Source organism: Belonocnema kinseyi, chromosome 10 (assembly GCF_010883055.1).
Source record: "Belonocnema kinseyi isolate 2016_QV_RU_SX_M_011 chromosome 10, B_treatae_v1, whole genome shotgun sequence".
NCBI lineage: Eukaryota > Metazoa > Arthropoda > Insecta > Hymenoptera > Cynipidae > Belonocnema > Belonocnema kinseyi.
Window position 1 is genome coordinate 225,640 of NC_046666.1, and position 11,736 is coordinate 237,375.

Below are 11,736 nucleotides of genomic sequence, written 5' to 3' on the forward strand. Positions count from 1 at the left end.
GGTAAGAATAAGGCTTGCATTAAAAGGTATTGAAAAATTGCATGAATGCAGTGGTAACGTGATAAATATGGAATATATTTATGGATTTTTTTTTGTCCAAACCTTTTGAATCTCCACAGCAGTAGAAGTTAATCTCAAATTGAATCCCTTTCTGTACTAAGCACCGCCAATATTTTTCTGCATTTTATGCATTTGGAGCGCTTCCGAATGCTTGAAAGGAAAATTGTGTTTGTAATTTATTGGAGGTTACATCTGGCAGCTCCGATCGGCTTTGCAAGGAATTGGAATCTTATTATTTTCGCCGTTTAATGAGGATTAAAAAACGAAGGACAAAAAGGGCATTCCTGGTAATAAGCGTTGAATTCAGAAAAATTAAGAATTTGTATTCCTATGAATACGCGATTTTTCCCCCGCCTGAAAATCCCCCAACGGGAACAGAAAAAGTGCAAATCCTACTCCTTTCAATCGACTTAGTAAAATTTAACGAAAGTATTTATTTAAATTTTAATAATTTATTGAAACGTCTTAAAAAATGCAACAAAGAAATCTATTTAAATGTGTGAATTAAAATAACTTTAACTCTAGAGGCGGACTTGAATTGATTAAAATTAAATTTTCAAAACTATTATTCTACATAAAGGAATTTAAACAATTTATTATACATATTTTGTGAACTGATTAGAAAGAATTAAATAAACTCAAAATATTAACATTTTGGGGGAATAGAAGACATCTCTGTGAGATGTGCCTGCGTCGGTACAATTAAAAGGAATTAAATATATTGAAAACACGTTTTCTTTTGGGGAATAGGAAACTATGCGGCAGCCGCTATGGAAATAGAAATAAATCAGTTTCTGAGACATCGTCTTCTTATAATGACATTTTATACAGATGGAAAAATCGCGCATTCAAAATAATAGAATAATCTTCATTTTTATGCTGAAATCTGAAAATATTAATTTTTCTCTATTCAACGCTTATTACCGGGATGTCTTTCTATCTCTTTTGATGGCAGATGACGTCACATATCGTGCGAGGGCGCCACAAGTAATTTTGAAAAATCGATATATTATTAAATTACTTAACTTTAGCTTCAATGTTATATTTAAATTGTTGGAAGTCAAGGTTTATAAATTTTTGTGGAAGAACCTATTGAATAAAAAGATATAAAACGTATAGTACGTAACGTGATGCACAAATAATACTATTTTTTACACTCTTAGCTAATGTCCTAGGAACAGAATGAGAAAAATCTGTGTTGTAAAAGAAGCAAGAAAATTTATTTGATTTTCGTATCCTGCTCCGTTCAAGGGCATGCGATACTATAAATTCCTCACCGTATGAGCCACGCCAGTTTATCTGGGGGTTTTCCAGTAGCTAAATAATAATGAAGTATCAGATGCCTTTAAGTCGAAAAAATTTTATATTTAGGATTTCTTGTAATATACTGTAAGGCGTCAGCGAAATATTGCATGTACATATACATATAAATCGTTAATATGAGAACACATAGTGTTTAAATAGTTTATTAGAAAAATTAATCACTCTGATACAAAACTGTAAAGAAATTATCACTATGAAAGAATAAAATGTATACTATTTATTATTTAATAATGACTTGACTCGTCCACGTTCATTTTTCTCGTTTACAATTTACGTTGAAGTGGACAGAACAGTAAACTTATTGGGCGCCAATGATGCTTCAATTTCGATGTCACCTACAGTCGAGTCTTGCGAGTCATCGCTACTATCTTTATCAGGATGAGATGGCGATTCGAGATTTTCACTTTCCTCGTCTTCCGAAGAAGAGTCGGTGGTTACCTCTTCGGCGGCTTCGTATTCAGCCTCACTTTTTGCTTGAATCCACCTGACGATATCTACATCTGGGTGACTCTGCCACGATTCTATTTGCAGGAAACGCAGAAAAATATAATGAGTTCTAAAGAGTGAAAAGTGCGTGCATAAGGATTGAAGACCAACAAGGTGGATTTGGAATTACCTTTGGTAGTAGACCATCCGGGTGGATATGCATACATAGAAATTGTTCCGTCTAATGCCATTCTCAAAAGGGAATTGGCTGCTCGGTAAGTGTCGAGTCGTGCGGCTTTTGCAGTCATGTAGTGCCGCTTGGCGGCCCAACTCTCGCATATGTCCATGGCCGACCACGTCTCATCATTGTCCTGATGTTGCAACTTTAATAGCTGAGGTAAATTGACTCTTTCTGCTAGAAATCTGATAGTCGTGTACGGCTCTCTGACTTGAGCAATAGGAAAGGAGCCCATTAGTATCTGAAAGGGCTTCGGTACTGCCGATGGAAACACCAATCCAGGACAGTCGCACAGACAGACTGTTTTCGTGAGAAAAATAGTTTGGAAATGTTTCGTGTGGCCAGGAGTACGAGAAACACTCACCACTTTCTTGCCTAAAAGAGATGGTAGAGGCAACCCCTCAGTTTAAAATTTATTTTTCCCAAGTCAGTATATTTAGTATAACCCTAATAGCAATGTTTGTCCCTTGGGCACATTCGAATGGCACATGAAAGAAATTTACCCAGGGTGGCCACCTTTTTTTTTTAATTTTTGTCTCCCGGTAAATATTCGTGATTTCCCAAGGGTTATCAAAAAATTGAGTCTCTTTGCGAAACTTGCAGTTTATATCAGATATACTATCAACTGCGGAAGTCGATAAATATCAGCAAAGTTTTTTGCAAGATATCAAACTAGCAGTAAATGTACGCACGCAAATCGCGCGTTCATGTCTCTGGATTTCTATTTAGTAACATGAGAATATTCAAATTTAAAAATCCATGATTAAAGACATTTTTTAATGTTTTAGATATTTTTGAAACAATATTGAATAATTAATCATTTCGAATTGCAAGCTTCTAAAATTAAAAAAAAAAGTATACTAACGATTTTCGACAATTTAATTAGAGAAAGGAGTTAAAGTGTATCATTTCCAAGTTGAAGCTCTAAAAATTAGACCATTTTTATTTGATTTTGAGGATCATGAAACTAGCAATAGTTTTAATTGAAATATCGAGAATAGGACAATATCTAAACATGAAAAATTGAATATTTTAAGACTCGAATTTTTTTAATTGGGTCGTTTGAATTTCATAGGAATTGAAATTTTATTACTTATACTAAATGGCGTTCAAAATTAAATAATTAAAATTTTTGAATTTAAACAATTCTAAATTCAAATTGATTAAGATTTGACAATTTAATATTGAAAAATAAATTGCATCTGTCAAAGTCTAAGCTTCTGAAATTCTAGAAATTTTTAATTTTAGTTACATAATACAATTATAAGTTAAAATTAAAGCTGACGAGACAAATTTTTCTAAAATTAATTTAATTATTCCAAAACATTATCAAAATAAATAGTGATTTTAAATGGGGGGTGTTAAAAATGAAAAAATTTCTACTCCGGAATGTTGAAACTTAAACGAATATGAATTGGATTTAAAATGAAAAAAATTTTAGTCATCAAAATTGTGATACTAAAACTTCCTTATAATGAAACCCTTTAAAATTTCAATGATTTGAAGTAAATTTAAGTCGCTTATAAGTTATTAATTTTCAAACTGATGATAATACTTTCCAAAATTAACCAATTCCCTTTTAATTTTAAAATTAAAACCTATGAAAGAAAAAAAATTTTTAATTTAACGTTCATATTGAAATTTTCGAATGAAATATTTTTCAATTTGAAATTTTTTATTTGTTTAAATGTTCAACTAAAAATCAGACAATTTTAGAATCTTATATTGAAAATAAAAATTTCAAACACAAAACACAAAACAATATTGCTACAATCGGATTTCATTTGTTGAAATTGTACAATTTTAAGCTTTTGAATTCGAAATTGCTTCATATTTACATATAAAATTATTGAATTCAAAACTGACTGTGAAGTCTTTTAATGTGAAATTTTGAAATATTTAATGGAGGAGTTTTCTGTCATCTTGAATAATTGATTGAATTTGAAACTAAAATATTGTTAAATTTCAAATTCGAAACCTCCGAGAATTAATCTGAAAATTAATTTGAAAAAAAAAGTTTCATAATTAAACTATTTTAGAATTGCACATTCAAAAATATAATTTTAAATTAAAATTATAGAAATTTTAAAAACGACAAATATATTATTAATAAGTATTATATCATGTTGTATCAAGTGACATTTAAAACGACTGGATAGATTTTTTTTACTAAAAAATGTGACTTTTGTAAATAAAAAACACTGTCATTTTCATCGTTCAAAACTGCAGAATTTTGAAAACTGCGAAAAATATTGCGAACCTTTAAAGTTTAATTATTTTAAACACTTTGAAAATGATATACTTTCTAATTACTTTTTAAATATAAATTGCAAAATTTTTTTTCTGTGTAATTGAAAACAAAAACTTTTAAAACTTGGAAATCCTATGAAAATTTCTTAAATGTTATGAAATTCCTTTTTATATCCTTGAAACTGAACACTTCTGAAATTAAAAATTACACTAATTTTATTTGAAATAGCTGAAAAATCCTTAAGACGCTTTAAAGTTTTATTTAAATTAAAAGTTTGTTTTGCATTTTTTTAATTTTCTAATTTTTTTTTTAGTACTTCTAAACATCTTTTAAAATTATTCGAATTTTTCTAAAACATTTTTTTTAAATCCTGCCAAATTGAAAAAATTTCCTTTAAACCTTCCACATTCATTTTTGATAATTTTGTAAATCTTTCTAAATCTTTTTGAATATACCCTCAAAATTGATTTTTTCGAAATGAAAAATAATTTTCAATTTTTCGAGGAAATATCGTTTATTCTTCTGAAGCCTCTCAAAATTCTTAAAAAGTTTCTAAAGACGTAAATTTTCTTACAAATAGCTGAATTTTGTTAGTACGCGTAGACGTTTGGTTTGAATGATTTTAAATCATTTAAAATTTTAATTAATTTCCAATTTATTTAAAACTTTAAAATATTTCTTTAACAATTTGGCTTAAAAATTAATTTTTTTAAACAGAACCGTCAAAATTGCTGCGTTCGAAGTTTAGTTTTCTTGCTTGGTTTTGAATATTTAATTTATAATTACTGATTTTTAATGAACAGTCAGATATTTCTAAACATTAGGTCATTGTTCCTTTTCTTAATTGGAAAATTTCAGATTGCATGGTTTAAAAATAGAAAATTTTAGAGTGAAATTATACTTGAAATTTAATAAAAGTTTATGATTATAAATATATTATTTTACAGTTATTTAAAATGTTTAAATAGTTTATAAAGTGTTTATCGAAAAAGTTAAATTTTTAACGTTAAAATCTAGAAATTCTAAAGTAATTGTAAACTGATTCCGAATCGTCTTGTAAAATAAATTATTATTCACTTTCTCATTCTTAAAGTTCAGTTTAATTTTAAAAATCGGGAATTAATTTATATTCACAGTTGATCAATTAAAAATGTTTTTTTGTAAAAAATCTTGGATTTTGAACGCTTTTAATATGTAATTCTTCAAGCCTTCAAAACTGCATTTAAAAATTCATTAAACTAAAACGTATGTCTAAAAACCAAAAATCTAAAATGAAAAAGGTTTTAAATGAAAGATTTTCAAATTGAGCATTCTAAACTGAATCATATCGTAATTGATAAAAATAAAAATGTAATAAATTATTTAAAAAACGGTTGCAATAAAAGTTGAACCAAATTTTTGTAAAATATCTGCTCCAAAAATAAATTCACTGTCGTATCCCGGTTACGATCATTTCCCGGTTTCCCAGGTTTCCCGATCCAGCGGCCACCCTGAGTTAGATCAGCATATTAATTACAATATGCTAACATCTTTTTTTTTTATCACAGACAGGACCTCAAACCTGCCTCTATGCTTTAATTACGAGCAATATATATTTGATGCAATATCTACATATATATAAAAATCCCGCATCACGATGTTTGTCACCACTAAACTCCGAAAATACTTAACCGATCTTGATGAAATTTGGCATACTGTGTGCAATTTGGTCCAACTTAAAGGAGAGGATACTTTTTATCTCATTTAATTGCCTCCATATTTTTTCATTCTAAAATAAACTTTTTTATTTGTATACTCCATAAGTTTCTAACAGATGGCGGTGTAAGTTAAGTTCCTGGACCAATACTTCAACATTTAACGTTATCTAGGTTGGGTAAGGAGCCAATAGATGGCGCCAAATTTAGTATAAGATAAATTCAATTTCTAAAAACATTCTCAATTCCTGAAACAGTGGCAGCGGCGACGGGGGATTTTTTTATATTATAGAGAAAAATAAATGTTGCATTCGCTTACCCATTAGTGCATTCATCAGAGAAGATTTTCCGACATTCGGAGTGCCGACGCATCCAATCGTCAAGACACCATTCTTGTACTTGACATGCTCAAAATAGCTCGTATCTTTTTCCTGAACCGCAATGTTGTCCTTCCGTCCTAGATCCTCCAAATCATACTCCGAGTGCATCTCTTCCTGGATTTTGTCCTGCCAGGAAGTCAAGTCAACCGAGTCCCCAACGATCTCTCTGCAGGCTTCCAGTATCTTTTTCGCGCCTTCCGCGGCCATTTTCAGCTTTCCCTTCCTCCGCCTTTTCTTCAAACCCTCGTCCAGATTCGCACTGCTGCGCAGATTGTAGTTCGGATAGGAGGTAAACATCAGAATGTGCAGCTGTGGATAATGCGTCCTGAAATACTCCCGCCAGGCCACGACCAGGGCTGGCGGTGCCAAGTCAATTTTGTTCAGCACAAGAATCATGTCTTTCCCCAAGTCGTCGACGATGTATCGATAAAGATAGGGTGGAAACATCAGGACTGGATATCGGATGTCGACAATAATTAGAAGCACATCCGAGATTTCAAGAACTCTCCACAACTGCCGCCATGTTTCCAAGTTCAGCTCAAAGTAGCTTATATTTTCTGTTTTTATACTGCTCAAGTATTCCTGAAAAAAGGTTCACTGTATGCCTCAAATTCTCCATGCGATAAAATATACCCAAGGGTACTTTTTCTCACGCTCATAGGGGGCCATACTTAAATGACGTAACGGATTATATGCCCTTTTTTAAGCCCCCCCCCCCCCCCCCCCCCCTCCCTGTAACGAACCGTAACAAAATACCGCCCCCCGTCTTACTGTAGGTAATTTTTAGTTGTATTTAAAAGAATTTCAATTTATTTATTTAAAAAAGAAACAGTGAATTTCTACTCTTGGGAATGGTTAAACTGCAATACGCCACCTGCTGACAAAAATCCAAGCTAAAAAGAATAGGTACAATTTTTAAGATGCATTTTAATTTGTGGATAAAAGTGTTGTAACGATTTTTTTGTGGATTTTAAAGTATATATTGGATAACAAAAATAAGTATTTATTGGAAACAAAGTATTTTAGATGAAATTCACATATTATACAGTGAAAAAAAAAAAACACATTTTTTGACAAAAATATTTTCCTAAAAAAAAAACAATTACCGTTCTCTTTATTGTGATTTTCAATCAATTATAAACATAATGAACTTATTTTGAAGCAAAAATGAAATCACAGTATATTTTTATTAATTTATGCATGAAATATTTACTATTTAAGAATCTGATCTAAAAGTTAGGTTAGAATTCGTACTTAAATTCCAGTCGTCTATTATTCGTATTCATGGCATAATATGGATCAAATTTGTCGCAATATACATTAATTAAAGTTTATTTAAGCTTACAATCCATTGAAACTCACATGAAATAGTGAAATAATTGTATTTTTTTAAACCTATTTGAAAAAATGAGGGTTTTCGCTATATAAAATAAAAATTCGATCTAAAATTATTTGTTTTTTAAAAAGATTTGTTTTTAGTATTCAATTATTGTTTTATGATTCACTACACAATCGTAAAAACACTTTTATGCAAAAATTAAAATACATGTTTAAAATGGTACCTACTCTTTCTAGTTCCAGTTTTCGGCACCAGGTGGCGAAATGGTAGACCACCATTCCCAGTAAAAAATGGATTTTTAATAAAGTACTTAAATTTTCAACGAAACAATTAAAAATTTTTAAATAATAGTTGAATTTTCACTCTAAAAAGATAAATTTCCAACAAAAAAGTGTCATAATATATATATATATTTAAAAAAAACCTAATTTTAAAATAAAAAAAAACGAATTTTCAACAAATAAAAGAATTCTGCCTCAAGAAAGAAAGAAAAATGTATCGAAATTGTTGAACCTTAAAGCCAAATGACAAACTTTTTTTACAAAAACTAAATTTTCAAACAAAAAAATATGAATTTTCAGCAAAAAATTAATAAAAGATAAATCTTTAAAAAAAGGAAAAGTTACATTTTCAGTTAATTTTAGTAGTTTAGCTTTTACTTAAGTAGTTAAATTTTAAATAAAAAAATAATTCAACTTTTAACAGGATATCTTAACAAACTGTCCAATCAAATCTTTAAAACAAAATAGTTGAATCTCAAGCAAAGAAGAATCATTTTTAACAAAAAAGTGGCGTTTTTCATTTTAAAAAAATTCTACTAAAGAAGATGAATTTTTAAACCAAAAAGATCAATTATCAAAGAAAAATAGTTGAATTTTCTGTAAAAAAATATTTCAGTTTACTTTTCACGATCAAAATGTCAATTTTTCAACAAGAAATAAGTTTCTATGAAAAAATTTTCATTTTCAATCCAGAAAAACTAATTTTTAACCAAAAAGGATGAATTTTTAACAAAATTCTTTAATTTCTCTTCCAAATTTTTACCTTCTTATATACAAAAAAATTGGACTTGGTTAGGTGGAGTGGAAGTGTGCGAATGTGTATCCATATCGACGGAAGTATTTATAAAGAATGACGGTTATTGTATGATATTATATGGTGTGAGTGGTGATTATTAAGTGCAATAAAAGTAGGCTAATAAGTGAGATTAAAAAGTGACGTTTAAAAAGGTATTTGTATTTTATTATTGGCGATATACGAAAGGGGTTAAAATTTATAGGTTAGATCGAAAAAGTATTAAAATGGCAGAAAACGAGGGAAACAAGGAACTGGTCACGAAGTTAGGTGTAACAACAGAAGATGACGCGAAGCGTAATAAAAATACCGATATCGATAGAGACAAGACTGACAAAACTGAAAATAACCTAGACAAGACAGACGAGACGAAAAAACGGGGTAGAGGGAGACCACCAAAAGAAGAAAAACTAGTAAGAGAAGCTCAAAATAACAAAAAGATAGATGAGATATTTAAAGCTTCGGAAAAAACAGGGACAGAATCAACGATACAGAATACAATAAATGCACCAAGTACAGAGCAGGCAAAACAGGAAGAGAAAAATTTAGAAAAGAAGAAAAACAAATTTGATTTCCCAAATTCAGTGTTAGAAGGTGGGAATTGGGAAACAGCTTTAAAGTATTTCTGGCATCACATGCAGGGCATAAAATTTGAGAACCGTCAAATGAAATTACAATTAGAGAAGGAAAAGGAGAATCGCGAAAAAGAAATAAGACATGTAAACGAAGAATTGAAAAGGAAAACAGAAGAATGGGAAAAAGAAAGAACAGTTTTAAGAAGTAAATTAAATGAAATTAACTCCATCGTTGGGATCAAAGAGAACAGCCAGATTATAGAGGAAACAATTAAGGCAAATGTAGTGGAGATTGAAAATAAAATAAGGAAAGAAAATGACTCAATTCAAACGGGGAACTCGGTGGTCAATAGGAGAAAGGAGGAGTACACATACAATAGAGACTTTTTGGAGATGAAAAGAGCATTTGAAGCGCAGGAGAAAAGGGAAAGGGAAAACAATGTAGTGATAAGAGGACTGCACGCAGAAGGAACTGACAAAAAAGCAGAGGTAAAGGCGTTCTTTAAAAATGAACTAGACGTAGAAGTAGAAATTATATGGGCAACAGCAGTAGGATTTAGTAAAAAGAAAACAGTAATAGCGAAAATAGATAGCTGGGAAGAGAAGCTATCGATCATGGAAAGGAAAAAAGTATTAAGTGGTTAGAAGATTTTTATTGATCATGATCTCACCAGAGAAGAAAGGAGAATGCAAAGGAAAATAGTAGAAATAGCCAGGACTGAAAGAGAAAAGGGTAAGGAAGTAAAGTTAGGATACCAAAAATTGAGGGTTGATCAAGTTTGGATAAGTTGGAGGGAGCTGGAGATGAGTCAGAGAAGGGAAGATACAAATTTTCAGTAATCCCAACGACCTTGAACCAAGAAAAACGAAAGGGTGCGAGAGCAGGTGGGTGCATATTTCTTTTTTGGAATGTAGCTGGTGTTAGGAACAAAGACAGGGACTTCTGGAATTTTATAAAAAGTTTTGATTATGTCGGATTAACAGAGACTTGGATTGAGGAGAAGGATTGGGCGAGATTCAGGCAACTGTTACCTAAGGGATTTAATTGGGTGTGTCAATTTGCCAAGAGAGAAAACAAGAAGGGAAGAGCAAGTGGAGGTATCATTACAGGAACCAGGAGAGAAATAATAGAAATAGAAGGAGCAGCAAAGGATTTTAAAGGGGCTCTGGGCAGCAAAATTACTCTAGGAAATGAAACCTGGAATATATGTACAATATACTGCAGAGACAAGATTAAAGAGTTGACAGCTAGACTGGATGATGAAATAGAGGATAAAGGGAATGAAAATTTGCTAATCGGAGGAGACTTTAATGCAAGGACGGGTACAAAGGGAGAAATTTACAGAGGACCAGAAGAGGAAGAAGTAAAAAGAGCATCTAAGGACAAAGTAGCCAATACGGAAGGAGATCAGCTAACGAAGTTAGTAGAACGTAAAGGATGGTGTATATTAAATGGGAACTTAGAAGGTGACAATCAAGGAGAATTTACATACGTGGGTAACTCGGGTAAGAAGAGGGGAAAGGGGTCATCAGTACTTGATTACACTATAACTAACTATAAAGGTTTGGAGAAGATAGAAGATTTTAAAATAATTGACAGAATAGAATCAGATCATCAGCCAATGGGGTGTATATTAAACACGGAACTTGTCAGAGCGAACCAATGTTGTCAACAGATACCAGAAAAAGAGATTGTGGTATGGGACAATGAAATTAAGATCGATTATAATGTAAAAATGAATGCTGGCGTTTACTCAGAAAATGATCTAATGGAAGAATGGAATACTTTTGCAAACAAAGTGAACAGCGCCATGAAAAAGAAAAAGGTTAAGTCAACCAGATTTGAATTAGGGCATAAAATTTGGTGGGATAAGGAATGTTCACGAAAAAAGAGGAAGGTAAAGAAGTTATACAAGAAATGGAAAGATAATAAAGGTTCGTGGGAAGCTTACGCTCATAAAAGATCAGAGTTCAGGAAAATGTGCAAAGATAAGGAAAAGAAAAGAAAGGATGACGAATTAGAAGAGATAAAAAATGCAAAAAAACGGAGAAAGATATTTGGAAGTATATAAATAAACAAAGGAAGAAAAAGAATAACCTACAGGAAGATGAATCCGACCTTAGCGACGAAGAAATTAATGACCAAATTAAGAAACTGAGAATGAAGAAAGCACCAGAAGAAGATGAAATACCAAATGAAGCATGGGTATATTTAGAAGGGGATGGCAAAAGGAAACTTTTTGAACTGATAAGGAGAGTGTGGAATGGAGAAGACTTCCCGAATAGTTGGAGGAAAGGGATTATTGCGCCGATATTCAAGAAAGGAGAAACAGAGGATCTGAAAAACTATAGACCGATCACTCTGCTTAACACGGC

At 31.2% G+C, this 11,736-nt stretch overlaps 1 protein-coding gene across 1 annotated transcript in view; it reads right to left on the reverse strand.

The window, feature by feature from the left end:
- Positions 1–1,510: 1,510 nt before the first annotated feature.
- The window catches only part of LOC117181655 (guanine nucleotide-binding protein-like 1), a 20,324-nt gene continuing 10,098 nt past the window's right edge, over positions 1,511–11,736 (reverse strand). Inside the window, exons 3-5 of the mRNA XM_033374554.1 lie at positions 6,312–6,954; positions 2,000–2,422; positions 1,511–1,904 (exon numbers count right to left, since the gene is read on the reverse strand). Coding sequence (XP_033230445.1) covers positions 1,654–1,904; positions 2,000–2,422; positions 6,312–6,954 — 1,317 coding nt within the window. The 3' untranslated portion in view covers positions 1,511–1,653. The remainder of the gene's footprint in view (positions 1,905–1,999; positions 2,423–6,311; positions 6,955–11,736) is intronic.